The 18,080-nt window shown below is 37.4% G+C and overlaps 1 protein-coding gene across 2 annotated transcripts in view; it reads right to left on the bottom strand.

Moving 5' to 3' along the window:
* STRN (striatin) overlaps positions 1 to 18,080 on the bottom strand; it is a 128,449-nt gene that overhangs the window by 36,836 nt on the left and 73,533 nt on the right. The window contains exons 8-11 of one of the 2 annotated variants that reach the window (XM_039463744.2): positions 10,667 to 10,777; positions 8,452 to 8,538; positions 7,850 to 7,993; positions 2,010 to 2,146 (exon numbers count right to left, since the gene is read on the bottom strand). In XM_039463744.2, coding sequence (XP_039319678.1) covers positions 2,010 to 2,146; positions 7,850 to 7,993; positions 8,452 to 8,538; positions 10,667 to 10,777 — 479 coding nt within the window. The remainder of the gene's footprint in view (positions 1 to 2,009; positions 2,147 to 7,849; positions 7,994 to 8,451; positions 8,539 to 10,666; positions 10,778 to 18,080) is intronic. The other variant, XM_039463754.2, reaches the window with a different exon arrangement.

Below are 18,080 nucleotides of genomic sequence, written 5' to 3' on the forward strand. Positions count from 1 at the left end.
CCACGAACTACTTTTTGAAACCAGGTGACAGACATAACACCAAGTTTTCTAACAATTAAAAGCTATGAAAAAAGAAATCAGCTTTCTCTGGAGAAAGAATTAAGTTCTATTACATACTGGAAAAACTTTTTGTGGGGCTAGAATAGAGGGAAGAAAAGTATCTAATGGGAACTTCTACCTGATGACGGATCAGGTACTATGGACTACCTCTGCACTAAGGACAAGTTGAAAAGCAGAATTAAAAAAAAAAAAAAAAAACAGAGAACAAAATACTGAAGAAAAACCAGGCCAAAATCCAGAGAAAAAAAGAGGCCTAAAAGGTAAGCACAATATTTGGGCTGTTTTCCCCCATACACTGTTTATTGATTCCAGAGGAGATGGCTGACAGGCTAAGCAGTGTTTTTGACAGCTTTGCAGTGTCATGGGGATACAATTTGATAAACCTGCACATAGGGTGAACTAGAAGAAGCCAAGGCCTTGCAGGGACTGTAAACATTTTAAATTGAGTTAAAAAAAAAAAAATTAAATGGAGTAAAGTGATTCCAGATCCCAGATGTAGTGGCTGCATACATCTGAGAAAAGCAACTTAAATCATAGCATTTGGTCTGAAGTTATTTCTACAGATAATTTTTCAAATAATAGTTTCTTGAAAATAAAAAATAACCATGTATATAAGGATGTAAGACAATATAAATAAAAATGAGCAGAAACAACACATACTAGTAAAAGAACTACAGAGTTTCCAATTCAACTTTAAAATAATCATGCTTTAGCTGGGTGTACTGGTGCACGTCTGTAATAGCCCAGCTACTCAAGAGGCTGAGATAGGAGAGACTGAGCCAGGGAGGCAGAAGTTGCAGTGAGTCAAGATCATGCCACTGCACTCCAGCCTGGGTAACAGACTAAGATTCTGTCTTAAAGAAAAAAATGTTTATTGTGTTCAAGAAGATAAAAGACAGGACTGAAAATTTGGAAGAAATCTGTAAACAATTTTAAAAAAAGAATTCAAGAAGCAAAAACTGTAAGACCTCAATAGATGGGCTTAACTACCAACTACGTATTACCGAAGAGAGAATTAGTAAACTAAAATATAAGTCATAAAAAAATCAAGAAAGGGAATAGGAGACAAAGGTCACAGGAAGAAGGTATAACACACATATAACTATATTCCAAAATAAGAGAAAGAGGGACAGAGGTGCCAAAGTGGTACTCGAAGAGAAATGGCTGAGCTTCACAAAAATGATGAAAATATATCAAGCCATAAAGATTTAAGAACTTCAAGAAACTTAAATAAAAAGGAAACCAAACCTTGGCTAAAAACAAAGACACAGATAATATTAGTGAAAAAAAAATCAGACTACCATTAAACGACCAACAACAGGAAATGATAGTTGACCTTAGCAGAAAACATAAAAACAAAGACAGTAAACTACTATGTTTGGAGTGAAAAACAACCACCAACAACAAAAACCACCTCTGTCAACTAGAATTCAGTATGCAATAACGACTGACCCACTCAGGTCAATTACAAAGATATTACAGATATTAGTTTTTCTTTATGTACCTTTCAAAGTTTACAATGAAAACTGAACCAAGGTCTATACTTGTAAAGTAGTTTTACCATTGCCTTCATGTTCTATAAAATGAACTTTTTATTTTATTTTACTTTTTTGAGATGGAGTCTTACTCTGTTGCACAGGCTAGAGTGCAGTGGTGCCATCTTGGCCCACTACAATCTCCGCCTCCTGGGCTCAATCAGTTCTCCTGCCTCAGCCTCCTGAGTAGCTAAAATTACTAGCACCCGCCAACATGCCTGGCTAATTTTTACATTTTCAGTAGGGACAGGGTTTCTCCATGTTGGCCAGGCTGGTCTTGAACTCCTGACCTGAAGTGATCTGTCCACCTCAGCCTCCCAAAGTGCTGGAATTACAGGCATAGGCCACCATGCCCGGCCCTACTTTTAATTTTAAAAAACCAAGTAAAAACATCAAAACAAAACTACTACTTACGTCGTAAGTTAGTGAGTCTGCTTCATTGGCCACCGTAAGGCCTGCTAGTTCTCCAAGTCCCAGTTCACTTTCAAGGGCTTCATCTGCTCCCATGATGAATGACTTTCCAGAAGAAGGAGGAAATGTCAATGCTTCCACTGAAGAGGGAAGACAAAGGAAATACTTAAAAATTTCTAAAGAGCCAACATTTAATCTAATTTGCTTGCTTCAAATTTCCTATAAGTGCACGTATACACTTAATTGTTTTTGTTCTTAAATGCTTTTAAAGACAATAAAATTCAGTGAGCCAAAGCTCTAAATAATTTATTCCTTTTCTATATCTTAGCTATAAGTAAAGGCATCAACTAATTAAAAAAGCAAAACATGAAATAAATCTAAGAAATTACTCTCCTTTTTCTTTTTCTTTTCTTTTTTTTTTGAGGCAGAGTTTCGCTCTTGTTACCCAGGCTGGAGTGCAATGGTGCGATCTCGGCTCACCGCAACCTCCGCCTCCTGGGTTCAGGCAATTCTCCTGCCTCAGCCTCCTGAGTAGCTGGGATTACAGGCACACGCCACCATGCCCAGCTAATTTTTTGTATTTTTTTTTAGTAGAGACGGGGTTTCACCATGTTGACCAGGATGGTCTCGATCTCTTGACCTCGTGATCCACCTGCCTCGGCCTCCCAAAGTGCTGGGATTATAGGCTTGAGCCACCGCGCCCGGCTCATTTTCACTATATGGAAAAATAATTACTATAGGAAAGTAAGTTTTCCTCATTTGATATTTCATGCTGATTACCTAAATAATTTCTATTAAATACTAAATATATATAACAAGTGCTAGTCTCGTTCAAAATATAATTCATTAATTTTATAACCTGGAAGAATATAAAATATTTTAAGTGTAAAACTCTAAAATGTGCCTACATGTGACAAAATTAATACGTGGTGTTACAAGTCAGTATTACCTCTGTGAGGCAGGAAAGCAGTAGTGATTAAAGAAAGGCAGCAAGAAGAGGACTTCTAGGGCCCTGGTAATGTTCTACTTGTTGACCTAAGGGGCAGTGACATGGGAGGGTGATAATTCTATCCTGATGACAATTCACTGAGATGTACCCTTAAGATACCAGCACTCTTTTGTAAGTATATTACAGTTCATCTAAAAATGTTGACTTCAAATAAACTTTTATTTTTTTTCTCAGAGTCTCACTTTGTTGCCCGGGCTGGAGTGCAGTGGTGCCATCTCCACTCACTGCAACCTCAGCCTCCTGGGTTCAAGCGATTCTCCTGCCTCAGCCTCCCAAGTAGCTGGGATTACATGTGCCCATCACCACACCTGGCTAATTTTTGTATTTTTAATACAGATGGGGTTTCACCATGTTGGCCAAGCTGGTCTCGAACTCCTGGCCTCAAGTGATCCACCCACTTTGGCCCCAAAAAGTGCTGGGATTACAGGCATGAGCCACCGCGCCTAGCCAGAAAATATTTTAAAGTGTCCATTTGAACACTTTCATTAGCTGCAAACTGTGCTTCAAAGATATCAGTTTTACTTTCTGAATAACTTGAAATATCCTATTTTGTAACATTTTGAACATACCAATCCAATTCCTTCAACAATCATAATAGAAAAATCAGTTAAAAGCAAAGTGTCAAATTAATAATTTTATTTAATTTGGTCAATAACAAAATGTCACTTTTTATAAATGCAAATTGTTCTGACAAATGTCAGAGATGGTCTTTGAGTAATTTCCTAGAGGTAATTACATATGACAAACATTTGTGAGTCAGTTAGATGAATTTAGTAGTTCAAACTCTAGCTGCTAAAGGAGTAAATTAACTTTCTTAAAAGAAACAAGTCAACTGTATTAACTAGTACATGCACCCAACATTTTCAGTTTTATATTCAATCATGTCTAATAATAAATACTCTTTGAATAAATGAAAGAACTGGCCAGGCTCAGAGGCTTATGACTGTAATTTTAGTGTTTTGGGAGACCAAGGTGGCAAGGTAGGAGAACCCTGTGGGGCTGAGTCTGAGACCAGCCTGGGTGACAGAGCGAGACCCCTTCTCTTAAAAAAAAAAAAAAAAAAACTTAAGGGCAAACTTCAGTGTAGAAAGGGTAACAAAGAAAAGCAAAAAAAAAAAAAAAAGAAAATCTGAGACAGGGTCTCGCTGTTGCCCAGACTGGAGTGCAGTGGTGCAATCTCAGCTCATCGCAACATCCGCCTCTCAGGTTCAAGCAAATTCTCCTGCTTCAGTTTCCCAAGTAGCTGAGATTACAGGAATCCACCACCACACCTGGCTAATTTTTGTATTTTCAGTTGAGATGCGGTTTTGCCACATTGCCCAGGCTGGTCTCAAACTCCTGACCTCAAGTGATCCGCCCGTCTCAGCCTCCCAAAGTGCTGGGATTACAGGCATGAGCCATTGCACCTGGTCTCTACAATTTTTTTTTTTTAAATTAGCCAAGCACAGTGGTGCATTCCTCTAGTTTTAGCTACCTAGAAGGCTTGAGGCAGGAGGCTCTCCTGAGTCCAGGAGTCTGAGACTATAATGAGCTATGACTGTACCACTATACTCCAACCTAGGCAACAGTGCAAGAGCCTATCTCTTTAAAAAATGTAAAAAGAATAATTACTTGCTTTTAAAAACAATAGTGACAAACTCTTAAAATCCTCTTTAGAACAAAATAGAGCATAAACTAAGACCTTATCAAACCACCATACAATACAGTAGCAAAAATAAAAATGGGTTTTACCCAAAATACCATACATCACCTGAGAAGTTTAAACAACACTAAACATTTACTAATGAAGAACAGGAATTGTTTAAGATGGAACAGTAATTTTCAGGTCAAAAAACAATCAGTCAAATGACTCACATGAGACTATGGGTGCTAGGTCTTCAGCCAGGTATTTTTTGTTTGGTTTGTTTTCATTTCTAACATTTCCAGGTAACTCTGTTCAGGTGTGAAAGACTGAGTTCCAGGATAGACCATATGTATTATGTAAGCTAATTGTAACTAATGCTCTACAAATAACCAAGTAAAACCTAAAAACAAAGTAAGCAACAACAACTTCCTCACACACCAGAGGACAGCCAGGACACTCCAGGACTGAAGAGAGAGAGCAATAATAAGCATTACTGTCACCCGATTTTCCATCACTGTCACATTTCCATCTGGCAACTAAACCTTACTAGCCCTAATCAGCGTTTACCAAAAACAAAACAAAACAAAACAAAACAAAACAAAACAAAACAAAACAAAACAAAACAAAACCCTGTGCCTTTTAAATGTGGCACTGTCTTATGATTTTTTTTTTCTTTTTGAGACAGAATCTCATTCTGTTGCCTGGGCTGGAGTGCAGGGGTGTGATAGCTCACTGCAACCTCCGCCTAGTAGGTTCAAGCAATTCACCTGCCTCAGCCTCCCAAGCAGCTGGGACTACAGGCACATGCCACTGTGTCCGGCTAATTTTTGTATTTTCAGTTGCGACAGGGTTTTGTCATGTTGGCCAGGCTGGTCTTGAATTCCTGGCCTCAAGTGATCTGCCCACCTCAGTCTCCCACAGTGCTGGGATTACAGGCGTGAGCAACCACACCCAGTCCTGCCTTTCTGAATTTACAATAAAACTATAGAGCACACACAGAGTATTAATGTTCTTTATGAAAGTAGACTGAAGACCAAGAAGTATCAGTTAAGACAATTAAACATAGAATCTATTTCTTAAATGTCTTTTCTATTTCTGAAAAACCTGTCCTGAGGGGGAAGGCTTAGGACCACTGCTGCAGATAGCAAGTTAAACAAACATTCAATGCTTGAGTTTTAAAATTCTTCACTATGTTTTTTATTAAGGACATCTTCTGTGGCTTATATAACACTTCTGTGCATCTGTCATTTAATAAATAGTACGTATTCTCCTTATACATATTACTAGAATTCTGTATAATTCACGTATGGCCCAAGATGAAACCTGGTAAACTTTCTGAATTATGAGAATAAGAGAAACACAAACTTTTCTCCCTATCTCGACCTGATCTTGGAATAAATGCAACTGATTAGAAGTCTCATACCTATAATGACAACAGAATGCATCTCCTAGTGATCCAACAAAGCTACTGAGAACCATGACCTCACATCTGTAATTCAAGAGACATGGGTCTCCATCAAATAAATTTTATATCTAGAGTGTAATGTGTTGATTCTTTGTATGTGTAATAAATTCCAAGTATGCTATAATTAACTCTAACAAATAATTAACCACCTACTAGTCAAAAACTTCACTGAAAAAGTATTCCAATCATTGAAAATCTATACATCTAAGTCCTGTCAGTTTATGTCTCTCTAAAATGTAACTGATTAAAAAATAAGAAAAACACGTATCATTATTCTGTGGCTTTTTCTCAGGCTGTGTTAACCAACAAATAATAATTTGAAGAGACAGTGCAAATATAGTATTTAAATTCAGGATTAATTTTTTAAATAAATATTTAAAAATATACATTAATCAATATTACCTTTATGTCATTCTGAATTTTCAGCTAATGTAAATATTTGATTAAGAGACAGGGTCTCACTATGTCACCTAGGCTGAAGGGCAGTACCTATTCACTGACTCAGTTGTCAGGCATTACAGTCTCAAACTCCTGAACTGCGGCTGGGTGCAATGGCTCACGCCTGTAATCCCAGCTGAGGCAGTTCAATCACTTTAGCCCAGGAGTTTGAGACCAACCTGAGCAATATGACAAAACTATGTCTTTACAAAAAAAATACAAAAAATTAGCCAGGTGTGGTGGCACATGCCTATAGTCCCAGCTACTTGGGAGGCTGAGCTGGAAGGATCACCTGAGCCTGAGAGGTCGAAGTTGCGGTGAGCTGTAATTGGGCCAGTGCACTCTAACGTGAGTAAGAACCTGTCTCAAAACAAAACAAAACAAAACAAAAAACCTCCTGAGCTCAAGTGATCCTCCTACCTCAGCCTTCCAAGGAACCACCATGCTCAGCTTAAATATGTATTTTAAAATCAATTTCCACATATAAGCATTTTATACATTTATAAATAGATAAATCAGACCTGTGTCTAAAAGAAAGAACTGTATTTGTGGTCAGATGTGTTGGCATGCTTGTAATCCCAGCACTTTGGGAGGCTGAGGTGGGTAGATCACTTGAAGTCAGGAGTTCAAGACCACCCTGGCTAACAGAGCAAAACCTCGTCTCTACTAAAAATACAAAAAAACTAGCTAGGCATGGTGGTGGGTGCCTGTAATCTCAGCTACTCGGGAGGCTGAGGCAAGAGAATCGCTTGAACCCAGGAGGCAGAGGTTGTAGTGAGGCGAGATCGCCCCACTGCACTCCAGCCTGGGCAATAGAGTGAGACTCCATCTCAAAAAATAAAAGTCTGTGCATGTGAACCAGGACTGAAAGGGAACAAGTTAAAATAGTATATTATGTGACTAGGCTTTTAGGTGACTTTATCCCCTTTTTCAATTACCATTAACAAATTACTTAAATAAAATATTTATATGAGTTTCAAGGTAAACATTTACTACCGATTTATAGACTGTTAATTTTCCCAGTGTTGGAATGGTATACATGGAACCATGGGCATCAGTGAAGCTATTGGATATTTTAAAACAGAATTTAGAGTTGGTTTTTAAGTATATGTACCTTCTCAAGTCTTGAAGATTGAAGTTGGACTCAAACTCCCTTGAATGTAAGAAAGCTTGCAGCTGGGGAAAACTATGCAGACCAAACATCTGCAGATTAAAATTCTCTCTGATAGGAAAGTCCTTTCTAATGAATGAATTCAAAGATATACATCCGAATGCTTTTTGTGCTCCAGAATATCTTAAATACTTACCTTCATCTGCCCTATTAATTTCATGTTCGGGAAGCCTGGAGCTGCTGGGTCTGGAAGGTGAACCCACAGATGGCTGCAATGAAGGAAGTTCATCAACATCTCTCAGATTAGCAAGCATATCTTGTAGTTTTGACCTATTTGGCCCTAGCCAAAAAAAGTGGGGTGGGGGAAGACAAAAAAGAGAAAAGAGAATTATCTAACTGTATCAAAACGGCATCATAAGCCTTATTTTCCATTGTAAATATTTACCTTTAAAAATATTCTACTAGATTAATAAGAATTATTTTCAAGTTTTCAAATTATTGTAAAAGTTTCTTTTAAATAATTACACTTTACATATTTTTAAATAAAGCAAATGGGATAACATCACTATTTACATTTAAAAAAATGTGTGTGTCCAGTTAGACCATTAAAAGTAACATTCTTTAATCAAATTACTGAATAATTGCTCTAAATGTAGCCAGATACAGACTGTGAGCCTACTGTACACTGAATTAAACAACACAACCCTGTTTGTTTGTTTAAATTAACTTGCATTAATTGCCTTACATCCTCAAGCTATGGTACCCGAGGTGAAGTCTCATGCCCTACCGATTACTTACCTGAACTTTGATTCTTCATTCTCCCACATCCCTGTTTTGACTGTTTTATATAGGATAGAGGCTGAAACAGATCTTCGGTAGTTTTTCCTGTTACAAGTTTAATTAAGAATGGGAAAATCTTACCCATAGTCTGTTATGGTTTTTTCCTATACCAGCAAAGAATACAACTATTTTTAAGCAATTTTAACTAACGCCTAGAAATGTATTTCAAGATACTATGATTGGAGTACATGATTTGACTGGAAATATCTCTACTAGACCACATTGAAAAGACTCAAACTTTTCAAATGAGTACCAGTTCAATTAAAAAAAACTTTATAGTGGTTTATAAGTTAATGCTTTATATACCAATTCAAAGCATGGCTTCGGTTCTATTTTATCCTAAGTTTTTACTCGTTCCAAGACTGCTATTTTATCAAGGTAACATGAACAGAAGACATTAAACAGAATGTGCTGAAATGTGTAGTCCCTCTCTTCAGTGAAAAATGTTAAAATTTCTCCCTTACAGTGTCATTTTTCTTCACATACTAAAAAAAATCACATGCTAGATGTCTGAACACAAATACCCCGATTTAAGAAATCCAATTGCTTCTATTAGTAGGAATATTGTTCCAGTCAAATGGTGCAGTTTTAGTTAAGTGCTAAATTCCAACTATAGCAATGCCCTGATATTTGACAAGAACTGAATAATCAATGGAAAAGTAGATGGATTGTGCATAAGTCCTGGCTACCTTTCCAACTGAAAGATCTTTTATATTTCAAGACATTCATTTTTGTAGCATAATGGCCTAAAGAAATATATCAACATTAAGTTAATCTGGAAATTATTTCTCACATATGATATCCAAATTTTCCTCAAAATTTCAGTTTAACTGGTTTTTTGTCATGACTCTCAAAAGCCATAACAAATCATCTCCCTATGCTTTTTAAGATTAAATTGTCTATCAGTAAGTATATCTCGCTAAAAGGTACAAAATGTGCTTGTGTTTTAATATTAATCTTTCTCATTGATTTATCTATACTGAGATAGCATTAAACATCATCATCTTTCAGGATGTAACGATTGATATTATGTAACATCAATAACAGATACTGACTTTTTATCAAATCAAGCTAAACACTGATAAATTCTATGATATTTTAAATAAAGGCTTAAATGCTTTTAAGTAATGTTTTAAGTTTAAAAGAATGTCCTAACAGGAATGATGCATCTTTAATAAGCTTTAGCATCACTACAGATAGAGAAAAAAATATCTATCTTTCCAGTCCTTTGCAACTTTAAAATACATTTCTCGCTAAGTTAGATTTTAATCTCACTATATACTACCTTAATATCTCAAAGAATTAAATTCCTATTGCCATAAAAGTGAGGCCCTGGTTCATATTGTCAACGAGGGTAGAAACACAAGGAGATAGTTTAGCCTTGCCCCCCTAAGAAGATTGTTTAAGATTGTTTTCCGGAATGGTTTGCAAGCTTTTGTATTTCCATTTTACATTCTTAACTAGATTCACTGCTAAACAATTTGCATAATGAAATAATTAAACATATATGATTCACAGGGCTAGAAATTTTCTTTTGGCTTTTGTTTTGGGTGTGGCACATATTTTATTGAAAAGAAAAAAAAGTAATTGGTAATAATGTTATAAATGAAATTGGCCCAAAATGTTCAAAAAGAAAATAAATATTTTTTAAAGTTATATGTTTCACTCTGCGCCCTGTATAGCATATAGTGGTATGAGCAAATGAAATGCAGGTTATGAACACATAGAATATTCAGGGGTAGAAACTAACTTTCTTGCTGTCACCAATGTCTAAAATTGTAAGCAATCATTTTGGTGGATTGCCAGAGGGGGTCACACTAAATGAATTATAAATTGTCACTGAAAACAAAATCACTGTTATAATTAAGCACAGGTACTTTTAAAAAAACAAATTATCACTGTGCTTGAATACATAGGCCAACATGAGGCTCTCATGAGGCTCTGGATTTATTATTGGGATACAGTATATATGATTCTGTAAGTACATGTGGGTTGTTTTAAGTTCATCATCAAATAGCTATCATTTAATTTCAACCCCTGAGAGCAGGTGAAAAGGAAAGAGGTCAGGAGCAGAAATGAAAGAGTAAGTAGTTTTAGGAAAACATTGAAAAAAAAAACTGGGGATGTAAAGAGGCAAGATTTGTGATTTACAGATACAATGTTTTCCACTTACTCTTCACCCCCTTTTTCCCCTTTCTCTCCTTTTTGTATTGTTCCTTGAGTTTGGTAATTACTCCCTGGTCCACATTCCAGGCTTCAGGCATGAGACACTGGTCTTCCTTTTCTAAACAGAGTAAAACAAATGAAACAGCCTTATTCAACAAAATATTGAACACTCTGAGTCACTATGTCTGAATGACATTAACCATTTTCTTTATAGTATCACTAACTTAAAAAAAGTCATTGTTTATTCATTGGATATATAAGTCACTTAAAAAAATATAATAACTAAGAAGAAATGATCAGTGCAATTTCTTAGAATAAAAAGTTTCTCTTAAAAGAGACATACACATAGACACACAAACCTGGAAGATTTTAGCGATTTTTAGTAAATTAAGCCCAAACACTTTACAATCAAGAACTTCTTGGCCGGGTGCAGTGGCTCACGCTTGTAATCCCAGCACTTTAGGAGGCTGAAGCAGGGGGGTCACATGACGTTAGGAGTTCGAGACCAGCCTGACCAACATGGTAAAACCCCATTTCTACTAAAAAAAAAAAAAAAAAAAAAAAAAAAAAAAATTAGCCAGGCACGGTAGGTAGCTCATGCCTGTAATCCCAGCTACTTGGGAGACTGAGGCAGGAGAATTGTCTGAACCTGGGAGGTGGAAGTTGCAGTGAGCCCAGATTGCACCACTGCACTCCAGCCTGGGCAACAAGAGTGAAACTCTGTCTCAAAACAAACAAACAAACAAAAAACTTCTCATTTTCAGAATTCCACTAGGACTAACACACACAAAAAAATTTGTATTAATTTATGCAATGAGAGAAAATTAGTATTTAGAAATTGTACAAAACAAACGTCAATGATCTTTTAAAGAATTATATATTTTTAGCATATGTTCATCAATAAATGCTAATTTTTATTTTACAGGCTTAATACACAGCATTTGTTAATCAATCTTCATTTAAAATTTACAATTTAAATGATGTGTTAGTTTATAAATTCTTAAAACAGGAATTTTAAGATTTTGAGCTGCTAGTGGTAAAGAAATACAATAATAAATTGTCACTATTTCAAGAGAAGAAAAATTTTAAAATGTTATGCATTTATTGCTATAAAACAATCTAAATACTATATAATGCTATGTAAATATTAACTTAGAATGCTAGCTTGAAACCAAGACTGATATATCCAACTGCTCACTCTACATTTCCATTAGAAAATCTAACAGATACCTCAAACCAAATACACAAAACCAAACATCGAACTTCTCTCCCAATCCAGTCTGTTCCACCTAAAGAGTTCCCCACCTTATTTGATGACAACTCCATACGTGTACTTGCTCAGAGCAAAACCCATTCTTTCTCACCCCACATTAAGTATATCAGGAAAAACTATTTCCTCTACCTTCACAAATACTCAGAATCTGGCTTCTCAGCACATATACTATTTCTCTGACCACTATGATCTCTTGCTAGAATTACTACAATAATTGTTCCCCCTCCCCTAAGCCTATTTATCAACACTTGGTTCGCTATGTAGTCTATTCTCAATGCAGCAGCCAGAGTGATGGTTTAAAATAAAAGATATTGTCACCTTTCTTGTTCAAATTCCTCCCATGGCTCCCCGTCTCACCACTGGTCTACATGGCCCAACATGGTCTGGTCATTTCTTACTACATTCTCCCTAGAATCACTCTGCTCCAGCCACCCTGGCTCACTTAAATTTCTCAGGCATGCCAGGGATGCCATTTTAGGGCATTTGCTCTGGATTTCTTCTTCCTGAACACTTCTTCCCCGGAAACCATATGGCCAATTCCTTCATCACATCTTTTACTCAGTTGTAACCTTCTCAATGGGGCCTTCTATGGCCACTATATTTTATGGGTTTTTAATTTTTAATTTTATTTTTGAGGCAGAACCTCATTCTATCAAAGCAGCTGGAGTGTACTGCCACAGTCTCAACTCACTGCAGCTTTAATCTCTTGGGCTCAAGCAATCCTCCTATCTCAGGCCCCCAAGTAGCTGGAACTACAGGTATGTACCACCATGCCTGGCTAATTGTTTAAAAATTTTTTTATAAAGATGAGGTCTCGCTATGTTGCCCAGGCTGGTCTCAAACTTCTGGGCTCAAGCAATTCTTCCATCTCAGCCTCCCAAAGTGCTGGGATTACAGGCATGAGCCACACACCCAGCTAACCACTCTATTTTAAATTGTAACCTATTCTCTCTACCCCATACTGACCCCAGCTCTCCCCATCTCCCTTACTCTATACTTTTTCTACTTTCCATAGCATTTATCACCTTCTGACATACTATATTCTCTTAGCTGAATGTAAGCACCAGAAGAATAAGGATCTTCACCTTGAAAACCCAGCAAATAGAAAGCACTTGATCAATATTTGTTGAATGAATGATGGGAATAAATCAAAATGAATCATATCAAACAGAAATCTGTTTTTAACAACTTAAGTTTCAATCAAGTTTAGAAGACTGTTTACTGGGCCTCTGAATATAATACTATTAAGAATAATTTTAGGCTGGGCACAGTGGCTCACCTGAGGTCAGGAGTTGGAGACCAGCCTGACCAACATGGAGAAACGCTGTCTCTACAGGGAAAAAAAAAAAAAAAAAAAAAAAAAAAAATCAGCCAGGCATGGTGGCACATGCCTGTAATCCCAGCTACTGTGGAGGCTGAAGCAGGAGAATCACTTGAACACGGGAGGCGGAGGCTGTGGTGAGCCAAGATCATATCACTGCACTCCAGCCTGGGCAATAGAGCAAGACTCCATCTCAAAAAAAAAAGGAATAATTTTAAACAACATTTTTAGATACTTAACTATAACCTATCAATAGTAGAAACATTCTTTATTTTCCCGGAAAGACATAACAATTAAAGAAGTTAATTTTCATCAATCGGGTCTTAATAATAAATTAAACTGGATGGCTTTTGGGTACCCAGAAAGTCTTCAGGTTTCTGAAGTTAAAATGTAGCTTTATAATCTTATTAGACTGATAAAAACAATAGGAATCATGGAAGATGTATGGTAAAATCTTTTTGTTTGCTAGAATCTAACCAGATTCTGAACCTAGGCATATTATCCTTTTTTTTTTGGAGGGGGGGAGTAGATAAGAGAGATGAAGAGAACCCTTAAAATGGCTTAAAGTTCACTCAATTAGAGAAGATTTGCAATCTAGTTTTGTTAATATGTTAAAAGAGAACCCTTTGAATCTGAATTATAAAATCCTAAAACATACAGGTCAAACTACTTGTAAAGAAACCTCCAATAAATAGAAATATTACATTTACTCATACTCATTAACAGAACTATACAGTATACTACTAAAGAATGAGACAACTCAGTTGTGAGGAGTGTCACTCATGTGATTCATATAAACTAGGTAAAATGTACACACATGTATCATATAATACACAGAGCTATGACTCATACATTAAAGTAAAGGAAGTTACACAAGGAACAGTGCGGCTGTCCTTGGAGAATAACCAATCTCCAGTGCCCTTGCAATATGATTCACAATAAAAAGGACCAACTGTATCTATGCAAATGTGTGATTCCTCAGAGAAAGACCCAAGTGCAGCACAGTAGATGTAGCTATGTTGGTGGACTTGTTGCCTAACATGAGTAACTTGATATACAAGCTCAGTAGGAAGTAAGACAGAATAGATGCCTGTTTCACTTTAACTTCCCCCTTGGTTTCTGGACTTGTTTTCTTGAAAGAAAAGCCAGTCACCAGATAGTCATTGTATTCTTCAATGACTACTTATCTTAGATAATTCTTCAAGTACTTACCATAAAAAAAGGAAAAGAAGTAGCACTGGTGCTATGACAGAGTCCCTGAAGATAAGATCTTAGGGAGTTAAAGGCAAATTTACATGATTTAAGGAAAAGTAAAGGCGGTTGAAAAATTTATTGTGTGCTATGGTTATACTATTGTCAATATTATCGCTGCACCAGAAAATGCCTTTTTTTTTTTTTGAGATGAAGTCTTGCTCTGTCACCCAGGCTGGAGTGCAGTGGCATAATCTCAGCTCACTGCAACCTCTGCCTCCTGGGTTCAAGCGATTCTCCTGTCTCAGCCTCCAGAGTAGCTGGGATTACAGGCACCTGCCATCATGCCTGGCTGATTTTTGAAGACAGGGGTTTGCCATGTTGACCAGACTGGTCTCAAACTCCTGCCCACCTCGGCCTCCCAGAGTGCTGGAATTACAGGTGTGAGTGAGCCCCCGCACCTGGCCCAGAAAACTATTTTTTAATGATTCTGGGGCAAATAAACCTACCAACTGTCCTAGAAAGTAATTTGCAACTGAGTCCAAAAGGCAAGAAGTCAGCTGGACTTAGAAGTATAATCAGTTTCTTCCTCTCAAAGGAAGCTCCAATATAAAAGCAAAATAACACTACAGGTGACTATCCTTTACCCGAAATGCCTGGGACTAGAAGTATTTCAGATTTCAAACCATTTTGGATTTTGGAATATTTGTATTATATTGGTTCAGCACTCTCCAATCTTTTCACATCAGGGATAGACGGTCAACCCACAGTAACTTAACACCTCAACAAGAAAAGTCATTAAAAGGTTCAACTAATGGGCCAGGCCTGGCGGCTCACGCCTGTAATCTCAGTGCTTTGGGAGGCTAAGGAGCGGGGATCATTTGAGGTCAGGAGTTCAAGACCAGCCTGACCAACATGGTGAAATCCCATCTCTTCTAAAATACAAAAATTAGCCAGGTGTTGTGCCAGGTGCCTGTAATCCCAGCTACTTGGGAGGCTGAGGCAGGAGAATTGCTTCAACACAGGAGGCGGAGGTTGCAGTGAGCCAAAATTGCACCACTGCACTCCAGCCTGGGCGACAGAGTAGGACTCTGTCTCAAAAAAAAAAAAAAAAGATTTGGCCAGGTGCGGTGGCTCACGTGGTCAAGAGATCACAACCATCTGGCCAACATGGTGAAACCCTGTCTCTACTAAAAATATAAAAATTAGCCAGGCGCGGTGGCAGGCACCTGTAGTCCCAGCTACTGGGGAGGCTGAGGCAGGAGAATTGCTTAAACCTGAGAGGTGGAGGTTGCAGTAAGCCGTGGTCATGCCCTGCACTCCAGCCTGGCGACAAAGCGAGAGAAATAACATTTCCTTGGGGCAATCACAAATTAGTTTTATTGTACAATGTTTCAGATGAAAACAAGGTTACAAAAAAATCTATTTTTGTTTCTTAAAAACATTAGCAAATCTTTTCCTTGAACTTAACCTAAGAGAGTTTTCTTATCAGTCACTATATATAATGACTAAGCAGTTGTGAAGGAGGAAAAATTTCAACAAAATTTTCAACATGAGAGAGAGAAGAAAAAGGTATCTTACTTTTTTCATTCTGGCTTTAGAATTCTTTTATTTTTCCTTCAGAGAAGAAATATACCCAAAAAAAAGGGATTTAATTAGTATTTCTAATGAGCATAACTAAAAACGTAAAAAAGGACTTCATTTTAAGCAAAACACACTAAGTAACATTTGGACAGAAGTAATACCTGGGTTCCAGTCTTATAGCCTGTGTTCTAGTTCTTGAAGGTGTACTGAAATCAATATTTATCCTAAGTAAATTAACACCAAAACATAAAAGCAAATACTGAATGTTTTCATTTATTAGTGGGAGCTAAACATTAGGTACTCATGGACATAAAGACGGCAACAAAGACACTGGGGACTACTAGAGGTGGGAGGCAGGGAGGGCAGTAAAGGCTGAAAAACCAAATGTTGGGTACTGTGCTCAGTACATGGGTGACGGGATCCTTCATACCCTAAACCTCAACATCACCCAATACACCCAAGTAACAAACCTGCAAAAGTACTCCCAAAACTAAAAGTTGAAAAAGAAAAAGAAAAAAATATATATATTATTTATAAATATGGAAATCTGTATAATTTGGGATATATATCTTTTTTATTGAGGAGAACAGTCTATTGAAAAGGTATCAGTGAGCTGCAAATTATTTACATATATGTGAAACTAAAATCAAATCTTCAGTAATTCACGGAACATGAAGAAATGATTTTAAAATTCATATGGAGAATTCAAGTTCAAATATCATGAAAAGATTGGACCTAAACTAACAGATCCCTATCCTCTCCTGGGAAGAACGTAACATAGAACATTAACTTTAAAAAAGTAAACAAGGCTGGGCGTGGTGGCTCACGCTTGTAATCCTAGCACTTTGGGAAGCTGAGGCAGGCAGATCACCTGATGTTGGTCAGGAGTTTGGGACCAGCCTGGCCAATTTAGTGAAACTCCGTCTCCACTAAAATACAAAAATCAGCTAGGCGTGGTGGCGCACACCTTGTAGTCCCAGCTACTCAGGAGGCTGAGGCATGAGAATTGCTTGAACCCAGGAGGTGGAGGTTGCAGTGAACCGAAATCACACCACTATATTCCAGCCTGGGCAATAGGGCAAGACTCCATTTCAAAAAAACAAAAAAAATCCAAATATCTTCTCATTAATACTTTAGTATGTTTTAACTAAGTCTTATATACAATCACATCTATATGCCATTAATTTGTACTGACATATAATTTGCCAAATTAATGGCATATAGATGTGAGCCACCAAATATCCTCATAATTTTGCTTTAGGGTTGAAAGAAAACCTTGAAAATAGGAAGTTATATTAGGTCATCAGCAGAACTATAATTACGAGTTTGAAAATAACTATGCTTTTTTTTGCTTTTTTTGCTTTTTTTTTTTTGAGACAGGGTCTCACTCTCATGGCTTATCAAGGCTCACTTCAACCTCCCCAAGCTGAAGTGATCCTCGCACCTTGGCCTCCCAAGTAGCTGGGACTATAGGCACACACCACCACACCCAGTTAATTTTTGTATTTTTTTGTAGAGATAGGATTTTGCCATGTTGCCCAGGCTGGTCTCGAACTCCTTGGCTCAAGCAATCCTCCCACCTTGGACTCCCAAAGTCCTGAGATCACAGGTCTGAGCCACCCAGCCAACTTAATTTTTTAAATGAATAAAACATACAGAGTTTAAAGTTCAACATATTTAAGTTGACCCCAAAGAAAAGCTCCAAGGAGGTTGGGAGTGGTGGCTCACATCTATAATCCCAGCACATTGGGAGACCAAGGCAGGAGGATCACTTAAAGCCATTTTGAGACCAGCCTAGGTGACATGGCAAGACCTTGCCTCTACTAAAACCCAGAAAAAGTTGCCAGGCATGGTGGTGCACACCTGTGATCACTTGAGCCCAGCAAGTTGAGGCTGTAGTGAGTTCAAGCCACTACACTCCAGTCTGGGCATCAGAGTGAGACTCTGTCCCCACCCCGACCCCCACTCCCCAAAAAATAGAAAAGCTCCAAGGAAAATGCAGTACACAGAGTGTAAAGTAATTAAGTCATTGAAATCCTTCAATCTCAAGAG

Source organism: Saimiri boliviensis, chromosome 1 (genome assembly GCF_048565385.1).
Source record: "Saimiri boliviensis isolate mSaiBol1 chromosome 1, mSaiBol1.pri, whole genome shotgun sequence".
Taxonomy (NCBI): Eukaryota; Metazoa; Chordata; class Mammalia; order Primates; family Cebidae; genus Saimiri; species Saimiri boliviensis.